This window comes from Scardinius erythrophthalmus (assembly GCF_964197995.2).
Source record: "Scardinius erythrophthalmus genome assembly, chromosome: 16".
Taxonomy (NCBI): Eukaryota; Metazoa; Chordata; class Actinopteri; order Cypriniformes; family Leuciscidae; genus Scardinius; species Scardinius erythrophthalmus.
In genome coordinates, this window is record NC_138236.1 from 13,373,357 (window position 1) to 13,395,001 (window position 21,645).

The window sequence follows — 21,645 nt, forward strand, 5'->3', positions numbered from 1 at the left end:
TTCCCTCTGTGAGCCCACCGCTTGCATGATGGACAGCCAGCGGCACGTATTCTTTGGAGCCAAGCCTGCGCGGCGCCTTCTATCCACCAGAGAGGCCAGCAGGACAGGTCACGAGGGAATGTGGCCATTTACGATGAAATAAATGTCACAATCACCACATTCTCAGTCAATTCTAACAGACAGATGTATTATTCAGAACATCAAAACAATGTCTTTCTTCTCAATGGCTTGTTACATGAGAGAAGGAGTGAGCAACAGAGTGATTGGCCAAAAATGATTTTAGACAATATAAAAGACACACATAACTCCAGTACTTCTCTGTTGTAAAGTAAAGTTTGAAGTTAAAGTCACATCAATTTTTTAGAAACCCTATGGGGACAAAATGAAATGCGTCCTTTTTTTGGTCCCATGAGGAAAACAACTGAATATACAGTTTGTATAAAAATCATCATCTTTATGGAAAGTCCCCATAAAACATGAAAACACAACTTGTGTGTGTGTGTGTTTATTTGATAACACACAACGTCATCACTGTTTTTAGTAATATTTTAAGTTAATTATGACAAGCCAGACTAATCAAACCAACATTCTTTAGATTGATGGCAATTCCAGCTCAACTCATTAGGGTTCCCATAACTTTTTACAGTCATCATTATTCAAATGCCACATTAAATGATTTTGTTTCACACCATAGTATACTAATGAGAGAACTGAATGAGACCATTTATTACCAAATTACAATAACTTTCAATAATAAACAGAAATAAAAAAAGCATTTAACAAAGATTAATAATAAATAGCCTGACAACCCCAATATACTGCATATACAGTTTTAACCTGATGTTTTTCCATTTACTGCCTAATTCTTTCTCAGAGAATGCCGTTAATTATTTCCCTTTCCTGGTTTTATTTGCACCATATGTGTTTATAATATGTCTCTTTCTGAGATTGAAATATACATTACTATAAAATAGCTATAAAAAGGTATACCACACATTTGTTTAAAAAAAATCTGACAAACATGTTTTGTTGCAATTCCAGTGTAATATTTTCTATTTGTATAGTCTATTTAAGAAAGCATATTTGTCTTTACACGTTAAAACCGTGCCTCAAGCCTAATCTATCAAGTCATATTTCTAAGTCATAACTGTGGTTCTTCAAAATATAAAGTAGAGTAGTTATTCAAATAAGGATTTCGGTAATTCAATAATGATGTGTGGTAGAACTCCACTTCCCACAATGCATTGGGCGGAGGTGAAGCGGATGTTTATATTCCGCGTGAACAGTGAAGAATGTGAGAGCAATGACAGCAGAAGTGAGAGATGGATCGAGAACGCAGAACACACTCAGCGCAACACTCCAACACACCATTGCGTCGTCTGTAAGTTGCCATTGTTTTAAGTCTGTCAGTGCGGTGTGGCATGACAGCCTGGGTTGTTGTTTAGCCGCTTCATAACCTACTGAACTAATAGCTCAGCTCGCTAACAGTTCCTCTTTTAGGATTACATTTTAAACAGTTCGATCATATAGAAAGCTACATATGGATAGAATGTAAAGTAACGACAGAGCTAGTAGCAATCAGTAAAAGCTTTCAGGCTAACATTAAAGGAATAGTTCACGGTTCGCCCCCAAAATTAAACATTTGTCATCCTCTCCTTTTGTGTTCAACAGAAGAAAGTCATAGGCTACAGGTTTAAAACAACATGAAGGTGATTTAAGTGATGATTTTTTGTGTGTGTGTGTGTGTGTGTGTGTGTGAAAAATAATTACAGGTTTTTAGGTGAACTATCCCTTTAAATTGCTATATTTAGTGGTTTGTCCTATTGTCTGGTTTTGAACATTTGAATACATGGTGTATATCGTTTGAATATTTTGCTACAGACTATTTTCACTGTTTTGGCATTAAACAGCATGATGATAGTTTGCTGTTTTAGCTTAAACCACCAGAATATATTGTGCATGTCACATTGTGATGGCTGTCAGAAGTGAATCTCTCATCAGAAAGAACTTTGACAGGAACTTTCCTCTTTTCCCCTTCAGGAAGTTATGCAATACAGTTTGAGATATATTTTATACATTATGACATGCTTTTTGACTGTCCTCTGATTAAATTAATATTCTGAGCCACATTCATAACTATCAGAAAATAATTTTTACTAATTCGTTTTATAAAAAAAAGCCAAACAACATTTACAGAAATACACTTACAAACAGATGTACAAATGTCATTATAGTATATAGTTATTTATATGCTATTATAGTTTTTATTATTAATATGAGTTAGCTTTTTATATTTTCAGTTTTCATTTGAATTTTAGTTCAATTGTTTGTAAGGTTATGTTTTTGATTATTATTATTTTTTTTTTATATTACTATTTAGGTTAATTTTTTATTTTTATTTTAGTTTTAGTTAAAACATTTTTAATTAATTAAAAAAAAAAAATTAGGTATAAAATCATTTTTGGAAACTTCTATATATCCCAGAACATTTCTTTTAGCATTCCTTTAGCATAGAAGATACTTAAGCCTCATTCATAGAACATGAGCAGAAATAATCTCTGTGTATATTGTTCATAAATCCATTCTTATGTATTTTTTTTTTTTACAAATAATACACAATTTGATTTAATGTGTTCGTCATGAATGAGGCCCTTGGAATTACAAATATCCTTTGACATTTCAAGGTTCTCACAATCTTGTGTGATTTTTGTTATTTGTTTATGTGTGTGTGTGTGTGTGTGTGTTTGTCTCTCTAACCCACAGGTCATGCATGCATCTTGGCCTATAGCCTGTGCTGTGTAAAGCCTATCACGCTACAGCGCAGGGAAGGGACGAGGGCTGTGCTTCCTGACTCAAACCCAGACCTGCTGCTCCATGTTTCCTATGCTAACCCTTCTGAGCATGTTTTACTATATCTGTCTGCGGCGGCGCTCCAGGAGCGGGACGAGGAGCGAGGCGTTGGGTAGCCGGCGGGCGGTGGAGCTGGGTCAGCGTTCAGCGCTGCCCGTCACCGTGGAGGTCGAGCAGTACGGCAAGGAGGTCCTGGACTTCAGCTCTCATTACGGTAGCGAGAACAGCATGTCCTATACCATGTGGAACCTGGCGGGAGTGCCTAACGTCTACCCCAGCTCAGGAGACTTCACCCAGACGGCCGTGTTCCGCACTTACGGAGGCTGGTGGGCGCAGTGTGTTAGCTCCGCTCTCCCGTTCCGGCGTACGCCGCCCAATTTTCATGGCCAGGACTTCCTGGAACTGGCCTTCGAGGAGCCTGTCTATCCCACAGCTGTGGAGGTGCTGGAGACCTACCACCCCGGGGCCATTGTCAAGATCCTAGCGTGCTCACTTAACCCTTTCTCCCAGAACCCACCGGCTGACGTCAGGTAAAATGGTGTGAGCTAAAGTTCTGGACTTGTAATCCAAAGGTTGTAGGTTCTAATCCCACAAGGTGTGAACATAATAGCATTACAGTTTTTCTCAGTCGCTTTGGTGCATTTCTCATAACACTATTTACATTTGCACAACAGTTAATGCAGTTCTCAAAACAATTAGTACAAACTGCAAAACCTAGTTGATGACCTGCAAAAGCGTGTCACTTGCTCAAAATGGATAGCCCATTCCTCAAAAGCAAGTATTCATGTCAATAAAAGTGTCAGTGTCAACAAAATAAAAAGTCCTGACACCATTGTTTATGAACAAGATAGTCAAATGGCTTAGTCATGTTTTCATTACGACAGTTTACTCTGTAAATGTTTTCCAATGCAAAAAAGTCAGATCTTGGTGACACTACCTGAAAATGCTCAATACAGCACTAAATACTATTTGCACAGCCATTTGAAAAATACAGTAAAGTTACACATTACTGTATTTATGAGGTAACTGAGTACAAGACACTGAATATATGTATGTTTCACATTTTTACTGCATATGCTCTTTGCAATTCTAATTTGTTCACAGCATTGTGCAAAAGAAAAAAATACACCCTTATTTACAACAAACATAAACTCCCTTTGGGTAGAGCTGTGCACAACTGTACACAATATTGCAGTAGGCCAATATACTGTATTGGAACTGAACATACAACATACATAGGACTGTAATCATTCATGCACATCCAGACGTTCCTCTCTGTCTGGTCACATAATTTAATCTACATCACAGCGAATATCATCTCTTGCTCAATTGCAAATTGTTCAATTTAGGAGACTTTTTCAGGATTTTTTTTTTTTTTTAAATGACAGATTTTGACAACTAGTTCAACATTTTTGTATGTAATGACTCAAGCAATGAAATGAGGACTATTAGTTTTATATGGAATGACTATTCAGCATTCACAAGTATAGTTAATTTTGACTGACATGACATAAGCAAATGATAATGTTATAAAACAGCAGAGAGTTGTATGAAAGCAATTGATGCATGTCCAAAAGCATTTGCAATTTGTTGGGAGGAATGAGAAACTGCTACTATGATGTGCACAAATGACTAAATGTTGTGGAGGTTGAACTAACTGTTGTGCAAATGTAAATAGTGATGTGAGAAATGCACCAAAGCGACTGAGAAAAACTGTAACATACTGTAAGATGCTGTGGATAAAATGTCTACTAAATAATTACCTTCTAGGTAAAAGCCTCAGAACCCTGCCTTAGCCTAAGAATTCATCTTTTATATATCATCTTTTATATATCATTCATCTTTTATTCAAGTCAAGTCAAGTCAAGTCTCAAGGTCTCATTCACCATTTTACCAAATGGTGACTAAATGTCAGATTTCAGTCATGCATCTATCACATCTTTCGTTATTGAACAACAATATCACAGATTGTTTTACAGAGCTGGATGCGGTTTGTGTTTTAAGCATGGGTTGTGTTGTTGTTGTTTTGCAGGTGGGAGGTTCTGTGGGCCGGAAAGCCCAACAAAGCTGTGACCCCTCAAGCTCGCCAGTTCTCCCCCAGCATCAGACAGATCAGTTTTGCCACCAACCTTCTGCGTCTGGAGGTGAACTGCTCTCTGTTGGAATATTACACAGAGCTGGACGCGGTGATACTGCGAGGCGTTCGAGAGAGACCCATTCTGGCCCTCTATAAGATCCCTGTTATCGACATCAGTGATCTGAGTGACAGCGAAGAAGAGATCAGTGATGCAGGAGGCCTCTGCTGCAGGTCGGGTGGAGAAAACAGGCAAAACCTGGGAAACGGCTTCTTCGATAGGCTCCCTTATGAGGTTAGCATTGGAAAATTTCACATGATGCCTGTGAGATTTAGAAAGTTTAGGAATATGCAGTTTCGTGCCATCAGCATGTTTAGTAAATAGCATGTAGGCTAGTTAACAAAGACGGTTTTCAAGGACTGTGGATAACAACACAAGTTGGACCACAGAGTGTTGAAATCTTTTACGTACCAGACAGATATTGAAGAAAAATAGTTGGGATTCGGTCAAGTCCCGACTTGTGTGGTTGCAGTCATTTTCAGATAATTAGAGACCTTTTATTGTAATTTAAAAATACCTTTCCAATTCGTAAGCCCTCATTAACTGCACGCAGCTCAGATGTCCTGTCCAAACCACTGTCACCCTCACAGTCTCGTCAAGGCAAACACGAATGTGCTTCAGAAACGTAATCTGGCTATTATCTGCTAACTGATATCCAGCTTCACACTCATACTATTGTTCAGTCTTCCCAACAGTGCACATACCAAAAACATAATCAGAGCCTCCATAAGTGTCTTGAGAGTAATCTTAGTAGCTCTGTCTTTACAAGTGACACAACAAGAATATTTAGCATGCTGTGTTCTGGTCACTGTTTGTTTTTGTCACCGCAGTTAATCCAGCTGATCGTGAGTCACCTGCCGGTTCCGGACCTGTGCCGATTGGCTCAGAGCTGCAAGCTCTTTCACAAGCACTGCTGTGACCCGCTGCAGTACATCCAGCTCAGCCTGCAGCCGTACTGGGCCCGGCTCACTGATGCTTCTCTGTGCCACCTGCAGAGCCGCTGCACCCTCCTGCAGAGACTAAACATGTCCTGGACGGGCAACCGCGGAGCCGTGACGGCCACTGGCTTCTGCAGGTAACGGCGAGAGTCTCTGATCCAGATATTTCAAATAGTTTGATCTACTAAATGTGCGTAATAGTCACTCCATCTCTGTTGTTTTTTCTTCTTTTTCTCAAGCTTTATGAAGGCCTGTGGGGTGAGTCTGGTGTGTTTGGAGCTGTCGTGCTGTCATTTCCTGACTGAAGCGTGTTTAGAGGTGATCGCCCAGACGTGTCCGTGCCTCCAGGAGCTCAATTTGGCTTCCTGTGACCGTCTGCAACCTCAGGCTTTCAATCACATCACCAAACTCGCTAATCTACGCAGGCTGGTGCTGTACCGCACTAAAGTTGAGGTGAGAGCAAGACTGAGAAAATTATAATGACTGATTTTCTCGCGAAAACATCTGGTATACACTGAATTGTAGCTTGAACAAAAGGAAATTATGAATTTAATGTATTTTGTAATTTGATTAGAATTTTCAAAAATGTACATTCAATATTTAAAATTCAAAACACTCACCAGACTTTCAGTCAGTTCACTTTTGCATCCATTCCTTTTTCAACATAGCATTTAAATATATATATTTTTTAAATCACCATGAAATCAAAATGGATTAATCTTGAGTGTATTAGTGCGGGACAACCTGTCACTCACATGAGATCACAGCAAAAGCAAATGACAATGATAAAATTCCCGATGGACATAAGTTTTATTTTATTTTTGCAAAGCTGTTTCACTCAGATATATGTCACAATAGGGAAGACTATTGCAACTTCTGTTTCTTGCCGACAAGAATCACTATCAGCAATCCAAAAACAATCTTGTTTGCAATTTTTACCTGCTAAAAACAAGTGAGCCAAGTCGATTTGAGAGTTATAATATGTAGGAGAGGCCATTGTGAGGACCAGCCAATCACAACAGTTTGTTTTCTTGCTGCAGTACAGCTCACTTAAATACACAGAAAACAGAAAGCGTCCTCAGTTCCATACAGATTAGAACATTGTTTTTGTACCTCATTGTGTACTCTGTCATTTTTTTGTTGGCAAAATCTTGATTCTGTGATGTCTGCTGTATTTGACTGTATTCATGATTAAAGCAATAGTTTTGGGTGGTAATAATGAAGGTTTTTAACATCAAAGCTGAAATTGTTAATTACTGACCCATGAAATTTTGTGTTCCCCCAAAAGTTGTCTGCTTTATCATGCACCACCTTTGTTTATTGTTTATACTGCATCATTAAAAAGGCAAGTTATCTTGGGAATTGAATAAGAAAACATGATTATGCCAGCCTGTTTTAAGCTGCTATAGTTACCTGTCCTTATGATTATACTGCATTATCACCGTTAGATCAGTGCTACGCGCTGGTGCAGGCCCAAGCATGCTAGGGTCATCCCGTCCCTCCGTGTGGTTAACTGTGAATCAGCATTTGTAGGTTTATGCGTGCCTCTGCCAACGGGTATAATGTTTCTGTAGCTTTTTTGTAGTGATGGAGACTGCATGTAAACATACACAGGAACACACACTGTGTCTGTAGCAAACACACACATCATCGATGGAAATATACACAGAACATTTGTCTACTAACTGTAGACACAATACAGTCAATCTTCAGCTATTTTGAGTTTAAATTTTTTTAAACCAAAAACAATAATGAAAACAATGGCTGTTTTATCTTAGTGATGCTCGCATGACACTTCAGGTTTGTTTTTTCTGTGAAACATCTTATCACTATATATTAGATGAGAGTGTCAGCCATGTGCGCCAGACCGTGAGATCATTATTTTGACACATCTATTTGGAAGAATATTGAATTGCGGAGTTAAATTTGTTGTCATCTTTGATTTGTGATATCAAATGTGCATTCTTTTGTCTCCTTTTTACTCCACTGCCATCTGAATATAAAGATATGTTATTCTCCCATTAGTGCTGTGTGTTAATTATCACTGTTTTCTCTGTTTTATTTATTTCCACATGCAGCAATCAGCCTTGTTGAGCATCCTCACATTCTGCCCAGAGCTCAGGCACCTTAACCTGGGAAGCTGTGTCATGGTGAGTCTTACTGGACAGATCAAATATGCAGATGGTGTACGTGACTGAATGACGTGAGAGGCTTTTAAAAATAGTCATAGCATTATGAGAACCATGTTTAACTGACATACTAGCCATACTATACAGTATACAATATTAGGTTTAGTGTATCACAAATAATAATTACAATGAAAGTGGTGTACATCAGAGTACAGTTCTATAGTATAGTACTGGCTGACTTCATATTTATTTCATTGACAGCCATGTCACGGTCACGAAGTGGCCGACCCTGCTTTTCATATTTGTTATGAAGTATGCAAATCGGTATTCAACCTCTGTTCCACTTCAGCCACAGGCACATTGGCTTGTCTGGTTGCGCGTCTTCACACGCAGCTCATAGTATAGCTTAGAGACGCTCAGTTAATCAATGAGTGCTTCACTGTGGCTACATGGTGATTTCATCACAGATTGAGGACTACGATGTGGTGGCGAGCATGCTGAGCGCACGCTGCCGTTCTCTGCGCTCCCTCGACCTGTGGCGCTGCAGGAACCTGAGCGAGCGTGGACTGGCAGAGCTGGTTTCGGGCTGCAGGCTCCTGGAGGAGCTGGACCTGGGTTGGTGCTCCACGATTCAGAGCAGCACCGGCTGCTTCAAGCACTTGGCCCGCAGCTTGCCCCGCCTACGCAAGCTCTTCCTCACCGCCAACCGCACCGTGTGTGACTCCGACCTGGAGGAGCTGGCCGCTAACTGCAGCGCTCTGGAGCACCTTGATATTCTTGGTGAGATGAGTGTATTTCTGTTTTGAAGAATATATTTTTTTACAAAAAATTTGGGTCGTAAGATGAAGTATTTTAAAATGTAATAAATGCTGCCCTCAAGTGCAATCGAAATTTCCTTGTCGGAAATTGTACATGAACGTCCTCTCCAGTCGTATTTACAAAATGATCGCCTTGATAATTTTGATTCCCGAGCTGGGCGGGCCATAAACTTTTAACGTGGCAGAGAGGAGAAGGATCGCAGCTGTGACTGGTATGCTTTATTAGTTTATTTCAACTATTTGTTTAAGACACTTGTCTTGTTGTTAGAGAAGTGCATATGCTTAACCATTTGAAACATATTGAATGTTTTATACACTGTGAAAATAGCATGTACTTAATTGAAATTTCAGAATTGTCAGCAAGCTGACTATATAGATAGGGCAGTTAATGTTTATAAGGTTGCTAACTAAATTTCCTTCCAAATTAAATATCTTCAATACATTTAGGCTTTAATAAGATTTCCCCAAGAAACAGGCAAGAATAAACCTGGTGTCCTCCTTGATCCCTATTCTTTCCGACAACAAAGCACTTGAACGTGACGCGCTTGTAATCACGACTCCAGAAGTGGGAATTAGGAAATTTCCGATAACGCATGAAGGCAGCGTTATTCCTGTGATGGCAAAGCTGAATTTTAAGCAGCTATTACTCCAGTCACATTATCTTTCAGAAATCATTCTAACATTTCCTATTATTATCAGTGTTAATAACAGTTGTGCTGCTGAATCTCATTGTGAAAATGTAAAAAAAAAAAAAAAAAAATCAGGATTCATTGAATAGAAAAAGAGCATTTGTTTGAAATAAAAACTCTTTTGAAAAATTGCAAATGTCTTTACTGATAAACTGATTTCTTTCTAATAAATGACGACACAGCAATCAGGTGAACTATCCCTTTAACTTTTCTCTGTGTTTTCTCAGGCACACGGATGGTGAGCCCTGCTTCCCTGCGGAAATTACTGCAGTGCTGTCCTCGGCTAAAGCTGTTGGACGTGTCCTTCTGCTCGCAGATCGACTCTCGCTTCGCCCAGGAGCTCAGTGGCCTTTTCCCGAATGTGTCCATCAAGAAGAGTTTCACTCAGTGAAACTCGATGGGCCCTCCTGAGCAGAAGCAGCTTCATGGGACGGACTTTAAGACCCTTGGGAGAAGGGTGGTGCATTCTGGTGCTGTGGACTTTCTGCCTTGAACTGCACAGAGCTGTGAACTGCCGCTTGGAAGATGTTATGGATGTTTCACACTTTCTCAGCTTGAATGGTCTCACTATGTATTGAATCTCACACACTTCAGCAGACCTCAGTTTTTGATCTTAATCTCAGGGTTTTATTTTTGTCTTCAGAGAGAGACGTTTGTAGAATGCTGTACTACAGCCGAAGGGTTTTGTTTTAAACATACTTATTCAAGTGTATCAGTACCAATGTTTTATTTGCATTGTTAAATGTTGTCAAATCGCTGTTGAATATTGTGAAATAGTAACATGGTGTACTATGATTATTTATTAATTGATTGATTATAAATTCAGGGCCACATTGACTTGAATCATGGGCACAGAAATCTTTTTGTGGCAATATCTAGTTTGTGTGACACTTTGCCCATATTTTGAGTCAATCCTGTTATGCACTTGTATGCACACTATAGGGCAAATACCAAAACATAAGCTTTTCTCTATTGCAAAACTTGACGTTTTCTTTTACACAGGCGCATGCTAACCGTTAGATGACATATCCTTGTGCCTTAGGTTTAAAGAGAGAAGTGCTTTGTATATTTGCTGGTCGTCTGTATTGTGCTATGCTAAATTGCGATTTGCCAAAAACACCCTAAACCAAAGGGTTTTTTTTTTTTTTTTTTTTTTTACTACACTTTAATTTTGAAAAACACAGATGGCAATGTGCTGTGTTTTCTTTAGAGGTGTACAATTATTCAAGTCAAAACAAGGACAAGGAGAAATTGTTTAGTGCTTTTGGTAAAAGTTTAAGTGCCATATATATTTTTTTTAATTGTTCTTTCAATTTGACTTACCTGTTCTTCACTAGCACCCTGTAAACAAACTCTAAAGTTAATTTGAAGCAACTGAACATTATATAGATTGTATTTGTGTTAAATGATACAGTAGCTGCAGTGAATTAATGTTGTCATTTAGGATATTGTATTAAAATTTGTGCTGTTTGGAAGAAGCAGGCTTTTAGCATTATTTCAGAGTGACACTCATGAGGTCTTAGGTTCAATAAAGTGAGGCTTAATATTTTGTGTTCTTTTTTTCCATTTGAAAATACCATGCTCCGTCTTTTCTGTGATTATAAAATAATTGATCTTATTAATAGTGCTAAATCTTCTCACAGAATATGTTTGGCATGCGGTTGGTCTATACTATTTCCACCAGTTAGATTCACTAGTTTGGTCAAACTGAAAGTCAGAAACGTCTTTTGTCTTAATCCCTCTGAATTTAAGGGCGTATTAATATTGCATCTGGCAGTGACAGTCTCATTGGACTAACAGTGATGTAATGAATTGTTTATGTCTGCTTTAATGATGGACTGAGGAGCTCTAATGTGCCCTGAGGACCTGGAGGGATGCAGTTAATTAGATGAAACGATTTCTTGATTTCTATACAACTATTGCTAGTCAGTACACGCAGAAAACTGTCATTACACCCCTGTAAATAGATCAACAGTACAACGCTACGCATAACAACACTGTAAGCCTCTGCCTTTGGACCCTGTAATTTAGAAGCGGCAATGCACTCCTGTTACAATGGTTTTAGCATCAATATGCATTTGAAATGTTCTCTGTTTCATCATTTAGTAACAAAAACCAGTTTGAGGAATCTTATTAACACCTCATTTGTTCACCGCATGCTTGAATCCTGACACTGTTTTAGTAAACAATTTCGAATAAACGAAACCTTGAAAATGTCGTGCATGCTTTTGCAGTTTTAACCTTATTATTTTTAGAACATGAACATAAAATAATTCATTTGCTAATATAAAAGATGTACCCATCATAGGTTTTGTTTACATTTTTAGAGCACTTTTCAAAGTCTAATCAAGTTTTAAAGAGGTATTGTTAAAAATGCAACATTTATAGGCCTTCAATTTTTTGAATAGGCCTATGTGAACGCAAATCTGGTGGACAATTTAAAGTGTTCGTGTCTTGTTTGCCTAACACCTCAGCAAAACTAGTTTTGAAAATTATCAAAATCTTGTGGTATTTTTCAACCAAAGTTTTTTTTGTGGGGGGGGAACAGGAACAGCTATGATTCATTATGAGCCAGGGTGTGTGTGTAACGTAAATGTGCAAATGAACATGGCTGCCTACTGGAGTCAGAGAGCATCGAAGAAAACCCCGGAGTGTTGAGCTACAATCGCCATGTGCTGCTGTTGTTACGTTTAATCAATGTTGCTTTAGGTGTCCTAGATCTCACTAGGTGGCACTAGAGGATAAGGATAAGCTCTTACACAATCACGATTTTAATACACTCAATTCTAGACTTAAAATGTTTTCTCAAATATGGAGAAAAATGTATCACTTTTAAACTTTTTAAAAAAACTAATCTAGCTGTAAATTGTCTATATTATGGAACAATGTCTTGACTTTGTAAAGAGACTGAAATTTGCACGGTTCACTTCCAGGCAAAGCACCACGGAAGACTCATAAGAGCAGCCCAATTCACTATCATTGGTCATTTCAAAGACGGCGTAATGTCTCACATTGGATCCGTAAAATAACGTATTCGTATGCCCTATTATTGCCAAAATTATTCTAAAAGTAACTGCATTCTTTGCAACAAGAATAGCAAAAATACGCAAAATAGCCTACACGAAAAACAAGGCCTAATGCCATATGATACATTGAGGTCCACGTTTTGATGCCACAAAATTAGTGACACTTTCAAAATAGTAGGCTACTTCATCCATAACTGTTGGTTAGTTATAAAATATACCAAATTGAAGGGTTCAGTCTTTCTAAACAATGGTCGGAACATTTTTATAGGCTAGCTACTGCCTTTACCACAAAAATCTGCGTGTTTTATTAAACACAAGAATACAGGCCTTAGCAGTGTCAGTCCTCAATATCTCAGAATGTAGCTATATCGGCCTATTTCCCCCCCTTTCAGGAAAATAAACAAAACTTCTCGGTTTGCATTTGTTGTGGCTTACACATTTCACGCTTTCAATTTCACTTGAGATTGAGCTGACATTTCAACCCATTTGAAAACGCAAGACTGTTTTGTTAGGCTATTTCTGTTTTACATTTTAAAATTTCGTTAAAAAAAAAACATGACCGAGACGTCAATAAATACATTTTTACATCCCCCGCATCATTTTTACATCCGACAACACAATGTCAGTTTTGATTCTGCGATTTATAAAAACATAATTTAGCCACTACAAAAACAAATTTCTATCACAACCTCTGCGCATTTTATTTTACCCACAAATTCATCCAGTTCAAGGTTTGATGGTGTCTTTCTGACAGAGGAAATAAAACGACAAATAAATAGCTCCCACAGTTTTTGTAGAATTACATGACAGTTTGATCAATTAATCTATGTAAATGTTTCTTTTGAAAAAAAAAAAGTAGAACGATAATAACAGATGTCCCTGGAATTTCCGTGGAATAGATTTACACAAAAATATGAATTCAAATATAAGCAAAATAATACAATAAGAAAATAATAATAATGATAATAATAATAATAATATTTTCTGATTGTTGTATTGTATTTACACATAGTGACGTATAGCAAGCCCCTTGGACAAATCTTTCCATTTTTCAAATCTTCCAGTGTTTACATTTTCAGTAAATCATCACTGCATCGTGTCCCAATAAAAGCGAACGCGGGACTAACACAACGAAGAACTATAATGCAGAGAAAAACAAAAAACAAACAAACAAACAAACAAAAAACAGTTCAATCCTAAATCCAAGTAGGATTATCATTTTACTATATGTAGGCTATAGGTCAGATGTTGGGTAAACGTGGAGAATATTTAATAATAATAATAATAATAATAATAGCCTAATAATAATGATAATAATAGTGCTGCTATGTTTCAAATTGATGTTTGATAAATTATGGAAATATAAAACATACAAAACCGCTTTTTCATATGAAACAATGAAGAGTCGTTTGACTTTAAATGAAAATATTGCAGGTCACATCACTTGATTTTCCCATTCTCCACGATAGGCTACTGTGTAAATAATCTCTATTTCAAAATAATTAAAAAAGACATTCAAATGATTCAGATATATAATAGTATTGAATTCGTTGGGTAGAAAATAGTGCTAACATTGTTGAAGACTGAACATTGTTTACTATACATATAGTAAAGTCAGCTCATAATTTATAAAAAAGCAGCTGGATGTGGGTTAAAAAGCAACTGACTCACGCAAGAGATAGCAAGCAAAATTCGGCTAAATTACTATAAATATAAAGGCAAAATATACCAGCTCTAAAGTTAAAACAAATGAGACCAAAATAAAATAAACAAACGCCTCTAAAATCTTTTCCAAATTCAAAATAACACGAAAAAGTGCTCAAGTGAGAGAATAACGTAACATGTACTTTAAAAATTATACAATATTTACAGCACTGTGTGGAGTCCTGTGAAACAATTGTATTTTATGGTAATATGACTAAATCGAGGGAAATGCCAGGTTTCTATCACTAGTCCTTCGGTGACCAGTCTGCAGCTTGATGCTAGAAGTATGATGCTGTATCTTTTTATTTTTCCAATTTAGACCCATCCGTATTGATAAGATGGAGACGGAGACCAGAATCAAGTGTGAGACTAATTTCTTGGCGCCAAGACTACAACATCTGTTTAGTGTGACCTTGCACCTCACTCTATGAGTAAGCAGAACCATGCTGTATCTAAAATAATAATAATAATATTAATAATAATGTTTAAAGGCCTTTGATCCCAAGAAAATTGTTGACTACTGTGGGTGGATAAATGTCACACTGATGTTGCTGTTGCCCCCCCCCCCCCCCCAATCGAATCGATGTTCACCCTCAGTCGCCCACAACAAAAGTAAAAATGGCGTGTATTTGTCAAATGCTGCAGCACTAGTCACTTTTCAGGCTAATCGCGCCAAAGAAAATGCAGTGAATGTGAATGTAAACAACTGTCTATGGGACACCCATGCTCGCGTTTGAGGGACATTTCGCTCGTCTCAAAGTGTTTGATAAATACTAGGGTTACACCTTAAAACTGCGTCTTTTCACAGTGCTGGGTATTCACAGAACAACCGTTCTCTTTGCTCGCGCGGGGAACGCACGGTCCCCTCTGTTGCAGCGGTACGAATTTTGAGTAACATTGAAGACGGATATAATCTGCTCTCCCGCCTCAGTGGTCTAAACCGCAGCTGCTTTCACTTTGGATAGCTCCAATGTGAACATAATCATAAATGAAGACTGAGGCAGTCAATATGATAGATATGTCCTTGTTTTTGAATTGTTTTTGTGTGTTTTTTCTCTCTCTCACTGAACTGGCGTCTGAACCCCGTGATGCGGCGGCGTGTCTCCGTATACGTCCTCGGTACCCGGTAGAGGTCCGCCGGGAGGAGTCATCCGTTTCTCTTTCTGTCTCCTGTTACAAAACCAAACCCTCACTACCTCTTTTTCCAACTGCAGACTGTCCGCCAGTGAAGTAATTTCCGACGCGGCTGGCTTTGGGCACTTAAGGAAATGGCTCTCCAAAGCCCCTTTGACGCTTACCTCGATGGAAGTCCTCTTTTTCCGTTTCCTCCCCTGCGCAGCTATCTTGTCCAAGCTCGTGGGGCTGCCAGATGTGGAGTCTGCCTCCTCCAACCACTTGTTCAACAAAGGCTTGAGCTTGCACATGTTTTTGAAGCTGAGTTGCAGGGCCTCAAACCTGCATATCGTGGTCTGCGAAAACACATTTCCATACAGCGTTCCCAAAGCTAGTCCGACGTCCGCCTGCGTGAAGCCCAGCTTGATCCTCCTCTGCTTGAACTGTTTCGCAAACTGCTCCAAGTCGTCCGAGGTCGGCGTGTCCTCGTCCGAGTGGTCGTGGTGACTCTGGTGCGGCTGGTGCTGGTGCTGGGACGGTGGATGGCCGTGGTCGCTGAGATGCGGGCTGTGGTGGTCCTCGTGCGCATCGCGCATGCTGTGGTGGTGGATGCTCTGGCCGCTACCCGGGATGAGACCGTTCACGCTGAAGCCGGGCTGCGAGTAAATAAGGCTCTGTCCGTTCGAAGTGGCCATACTGGGGATGTGAGCTGCCGTCGTTGTTCTCCATGCCCTTGAATCGTGATGGTTCCCGTGCGTCTGATGTACCAGGTGGGGTGGCCGCGACTGATGCTGTAAATTGCTGGAATTGTGCATGTCGTCCCGGGGGCTCTGCACCGCTGGCTTGATGTCCTGCTCGCCGAGGGGACTGGACGACCACGGTCCTCCTTCTCCGTGTGACAAGGCTGTTATCCACTGGTGCGCGTGGCTGAGCGGGTGACTGTTGCTCTGCAGTGAGTAGTCACTCTGCAACAGGGTTTGCGCGTCCCTGTAAGCCGTAGCTTGCTGCATGCTCCCAGGCTCCGAGTGTACAATAGATGAGCTGGAGGTGAGGATATTGTAATGATTGGATGCTGTAGTCGCCATGACTCTCGGAGCCGGACTGATCGCTCCTATTAAAGGAACCTTGCATTTGACAGTTACTCTTTTGCCACAGGCGTCTCCCAGGCTCTTTGCCAAGTGGACGCAGCGGCGCGCACCTGAGCTCCGCCCCTCGACGGCGCTCATTGGGTGGGAAGGAACGATGGACGCGCTTTTTTGGAGGCAGCCTTCAGTTCATTGGATGCTCGAGAGTCTAAACAAACACTGCCTCTTTCCTTCAAAAGAACTCCGTGTCCTGCAGCACCTCTGAAATGTGAGGGACCGAGCTACGGGCCACCAAGACCGGAGCGAAGAACACCAAAGGTTATGATTTTTATAACTTGGAGAGAAATTCATTTCAAACTTGTCTGTTATGGAATTTGCAATTGTGTGAGTATGTAGGCTATGTGTCTTTTTTAATAGAATTTATGCAATGCAAAAAAATAAAAATAAAAAAAAAACTATTTTATATGATGTCATTTTATACATTTATTGATTACAGGTTCTGGGGATTCATTTGTCAAAGAAGGGAAACGATTTAATCTTTCTAGCGCGATGTTTGCTGGCCTAACTTATATGAGGTATTTGGACAGAGTCAACTTTACAGCAAATGTTCAGAGTCCTAAGAAAAAAAAAAAAACAATTTGCTGGTTTAGATGAGGGAAAAGGTGTTAACTAGTTTTTAAAATGTCGTTTGTCTCAATCAGGTGTTTGATTTTGAAAAACTGCCACAAACAAGGCTTTAACGAATACCTGTTTTGTTTGTTCACATCTTAATGAAATATGAATGCTGTGTCTGGAGAAGATTATTAAAGTGAAAGTTTTGTAGCTTTGTAAAATTGGTATTTATTTTGAGGAACATATTTAATTTAACATTCGTTTCTATTACATATTTATATAGATATATAAATATATATGCTATAGGCCTATATATAAATGTTGCTACTTTACAACAGTTTTAAAGTATAAATAATAATGAGAAGGAGAAACATTATATTATGTTTTTTTCATGTTTGTTGTTTGTAGCAGTAAGCTATAACTTTTACTTCATCTCTGCAAGGCATAAATAACTGATATAAGTGTTTGTAAGGACGCGTTCCACAAAGTGAATGAAACACAGCTGCACTCAGGCTACTAGGTAAAAATAAATAATAAATAAGAATAAAACAAGGGGGGGGGGGGGGGGAAATATGAAACGTATTTATGTATAGATTGCGTTCACCTCAAAGTGATCCCAGATCAAACAAAGATGTCGATTTGGTTTAAACATGATACAATTGACAGGCAGAAGCACATGTGCTTATTCGGAGTAACAAGTGACCAGTAGGTTTATTTGACTTTTTATGTCTAATTTAATTAAATATATAATTATATAAATATAATTACTCCAAACATATAATGGCCATTTTCAATATCTAATTACAAATCTCTTTTAGCCAACAACTGCCTCTATAAATCTTTTTTTTTTAATCTTTTTTTCTCTCTCTCTCTGGGTTTGCATGGTGTAGCTTCACACGTCAAAGGAATATTTCCGAGGGAAAAGAGTGGGCCGTTTGGGACCGCAGGTGTCTAAAGCTGACCAGCTGGCTCCTCTGTGAGCCTCTGTAAAGAAAAGCACACGACATTGTCCGAGGAGGGGGACATTTTTTCAGCAGCGCTGCTGGTTGCTATAGAGAGCAGTAAATTAAACAACGCCTCACACGTCACCAGTATCGCCTCCTCTGGAAGGCTCTACGTAAATCAGAATGGGTAATGGACAAAAGACAAAAAGAAACAAAAAAGAAAGAGAGAGAGAGAGAGAGAGAGAGAGAGAGAGAGAGAGAGAAAGAGAGAGAGAGAGATCAACTGATTTTAAGGAACTGTTCAAAGGCAGTAAATAAAGTGTAATTTGCACAACTAATGAACTTTAAAGCAGGGCGTACAGCACCGTCCAATTACGCATCACTGAACAACAGCCAACATGATAAACACGCTAGAAAACCCAATAAAATCATTGACAGGTCTGCAAAAACATTCAACACATTTAGGCTAACTTAAGCATTATAATCTTCAGTCGTTTATAGCCTAAATGAAACATATTAATTAAAATAAATGTTGCTACTTATAGAAGAGAGCATTAATATTTGGTAAAAGTGTTTATGGGCACACACACTCATTTTGTTTGAAATGTTTCAATTATTTGTTTCCAAAAAAAGGAGGGCCTTAACCTTCTAAAGTTCTTGCTGTAAAGTGGTCTACATGACTAGTTTTAAGATTTCCCTATATCAAAATAAGATTTATAAAATTGGACGAATACACAAACACGAAAAAAAAAAAAACAAGAGGCACATATCAGTCAACCAGGGAAAACCGGCAAAAGACGCCAAAACAATCTCCACAGTCAGACTAATTGTGTTCAAGCGCGTGGAGGTTAAAGGGTGTTCCAAAAAAACGAAAAAACAGAGAAAACTTTAAAGACACGTTCCGGAAATTCATCCGCGTAATAATGAACATCATTGTAGCGTAACAGTGAAATCACCCAAATCAAAAGAACATTTATGGCAATTAAGGTTGTAATTCAGAGAATTACCACAACGCCACAGAAGCTTAAATAGTCGTGTTGGGAGAAAACCAAAGCACATTACTTTAATGGTATAATATGCAAACTATGGATCGTTCAATTACATGGCTTAACAACGCATAAATGATGCGAGTCTTGTTATTTGGACTGTGGGGTCTATGGTAATTCATTTGGAAGGGCCAGCGCGCTCTCAAATACAGTGAAATCTATTTCTGAGCTTCGGGAGCCGCTGCCAAACTACATTTAAGGGAATAAAAATTAATGACAGAGAATCTGAGCGTTAAATTAACAGTAATTATATGACCCGCATGCTGCAAAGATTCCATTTTTTATGGTCTAATTAGGTAACTGTCTCCACATACATCAACATATTTCCCTCTGTGGATTTCACACAAGATCCCGGTCATGTTCAAATACTGATTGAAAATAATTAATTACATTTTACAAAGACATGCTTTAAATCACACAATAATCAAACTCTTCTCATAGTCACGCTAATCATTGGTCACCTGAAACGTAGCAAAAGCTAAGATTAACAAAATATCTTGCAATAAATGCACATAGAAAATTGGGGGTGGGGGATGTCTTAGTAGAAGTATTGTTTCATACAGGTAGCCTAAATAGAGGTTTAAACAAGGTTTTCAAACGTACAATATGTTTTAGTTAAAAATTAGTCTGAGCATGTTGGCTACTTTAAAACTTTTGCCAAATCCGCAAAAAAAAAAAAAAAAAGAGGTAACCATAGCAACAGCTGGCCAGTCACGCGTTTTCCTTTGCGCTTTGCGGTCAGCGTCTGGCGGTAGTCAATAATGCACCACAATTAGCCTATTTATATTACAAACATACAATAAAAACTTTAGACTTTAGTTCAAAAGTATTTTCTTTAGATAAACAAAGTATTTTCGTTGCTAAAAAAAAGAATCTCAACAGATTGCGCAATTTACATTAGGCGTACGTTTAAAAATCTATTTAAAAAACAAATAGCTGGCCCCTGAAAGTCAATGTATAATTCGCATACTGAAAGCTGGGTTAAATAGCACTTTAGAAAAATGTGAATTAGTTGTTAATTCTAAAAAGGGAATTAGCCCTTGCGCCTGCGTGTGATTGTTTGGGAATGGGGAGAACCATCTCTGTCAGGGGGATGATCTGGGAGTAGAGCTCTTGTTGAACAGGTCTTGCACCGAGAATCTAGTAATTCCATGCAATTAATCCACACAAAGACATCGTTAAATCTGTCCCTCACTACAATTGGCTTCCGATTGTCTGCATCCATTGTGGGGGCGCAAGAGACCACCCCTGTGAGGCAAAGTGGAGACCTGTTATGCGATCCATCCACGCACCAAAAGTGACTCCAGCATATTCAGATCTGTGTGTCATTCCATTTGAACAGGATCAGTAGAAGAACTATGGTATTTTTCCCCTTCACACAAGAGCCATGATCAAATGGCACATGAGATGGAGAGATTCAAGAGAAATCATCTATACTGTGCTTTATTTACTCGTATTTATTCCTGAATAAATAACACCGCCAAATAACAGACTGACTCCCTGAATTAATCTGAATCGAGCAACTAAACCTTTAATCGCTTCAACATGGTTTCCAAAGAACAACAGGTTGCGGACAAACCCAAATTTGAAGGATTCCAAATACGCACTTAATTGCAATATTTCATTACATTACATTTAACTTTCTAAAACTCTGATTTAAAACACTGAACTGGTTTTAAATTGAGCAAACCACTTCTACTGTTAAAGAAGCACTCAATACTTTTGCTAATTACATTTTTTTATCATTTATATTTTAATTGATTTGGAGAAATGAACAGCATTTGATGTACACTCATGTGAGACATTTAAGCATGTCAGTCCAAAGAAAGCTGTTTTATTCTACATGGAGCTGGTTTTTCCCCATCATGGGTGCCACTATGTTGAAATTCATTAAGTTACTACTAATAATAATAACATCAGTAGCACATAAACAAACCTCATGCAATCAGTCAGTATAAAGGTCAAAACCACTGACTATTGGGACGAATAACAGAGGTAAAAATACATGGGTAACATGGGTAAAAATAAATAAAAACTTACGGAGTGCACTTTTAAGGCTGCCTATAGTGACATTAGCAGAGTCAGTTAAGACTTAGAATCCTATAAAAAAAAAACATATCTCAAGTGGCAACAAGTTACTTCAGAAACAGTACATGTCTTTTCCACAAATAGGGTTAGCAGGGCAAACTCCGGGACAGCTGTCATGCGCCCAAGCACATTAACTGGAGGGATTGTAGGCAGGTTGCCTACCTGAGATACCGGTCCTACAAACTCCTCTCAATCTGTATAGAGACATGAGCGAGCTGCTGCTCCCATCGCTCATGTGCAGCTCGATTAGCCCCACGTGTCTCGTTCTTCATATGTGGAAGTGCAGCAGATGGTCGGAGATGCACCGTGTTACGAGGCTGTGGCGGTATGTAACACTGTTCTAATTGAAACATCAATATTGCAGCAGAATCCCACAGTGGAACAACACTGCAAGTTTGGACAAAGATTACAGATGAAAGTAGGCTACTCCTGGAAATTACATCTGGGAACAGTTTTCGTGTAAATCGC

At 38.8% G+C, this 21,645-nt stretch overlaps 2 protein-coding genes across 3 annotated transcripts; one reads left to right on the top strand and one right to left on the bottom strand.

Annotated features, from left to right (window-relative positions):
* The first annotated feature begins 1,253 nt into the window (after positions 1-1,253).
* Positions 1,254-11,105, top strand: fbxl4 (F-box and leucine-rich repeat protein 4). 2 transcript variants are annotated; one of them, XM_081388539.1, is made up of 9 exons: positions 1,254-1,381; positions 1,672-1,709; positions 2,764-3,380; positions 4,883-5,219; positions 5,816-6,060; positions 6,163-6,376; positions 8,002-8,073; positions 8,520-8,832; positions 9,787-11,105. In XM_081388539.1, the coding sequence occupies exons 3-9, from the start codon at positions 2,875-2,877 to the stop codon at positions 9,948-9,950; spliced, it is 1,851 nt and encodes a 616-aa protein (XP_081244665.1). In that variant the 5' UTR covers positions 1,254-1,381; positions 1,672-1,709; positions 2,764-2,874; the 3' UTR covers positions 9,951-11,105. The 2 variants fall into 2 exon arrangements, with proteins under 2 accessions (XP_081244665.1, XP_081244664.1); XM_081388538.1 differs by lacking the exon at positions 1,672-1,709.
* A 4,245-nt stretch (positions 11,106-15,350) lies between these two features.
* Positions 15,351-16,606, bottom strand: pou3f2b (POU class 3 homeobox 2b; the record flags this gene model as incomplete). Its single annotated transcript, XM_081389408.1, has 1 exon — positions 15,351-16,606. The coding sequence occupies exon 1, from the start codon at positions 16,485-16,487 to the stop codon at positions 15,351-15,353; it is 1,137 nt and encodes a 378-aa protein (XP_081245534.1). The 5' UTR covers positions 16,488-16,606.
* Between the last annotated feature and the right edge of the window lie 5,039 nt (positions 16,607-21,645).

What these genes read in the sequence shown, in the direction of transcription:
- fbxl4 (XM_081388539.1), top strand. Translation starts at nt 2,875, where the DNA reads ATGTTTCCTATGCTAACCCTTCTGAGCATGTTTTACTATATCTGTCTG. An exon ending in AACCCACCGGCTGACGTCAG is followed by an intron (nt 3,381 to 4,882) that starts GTAAAATGGTGT and finishes GTTGTTTTGCAG; the next exon opens with GTGGGAGGTTCTGTGGGCCG. An exon ending in GGAGCACCTTGATATTCTTG is followed by an intron (nt 8,833 to 9,786) that starts GTGAGATGAGTG and finishes GTGTTTTCTCAG; the next exon opens with GCACACGGATGGTGAGCCCT.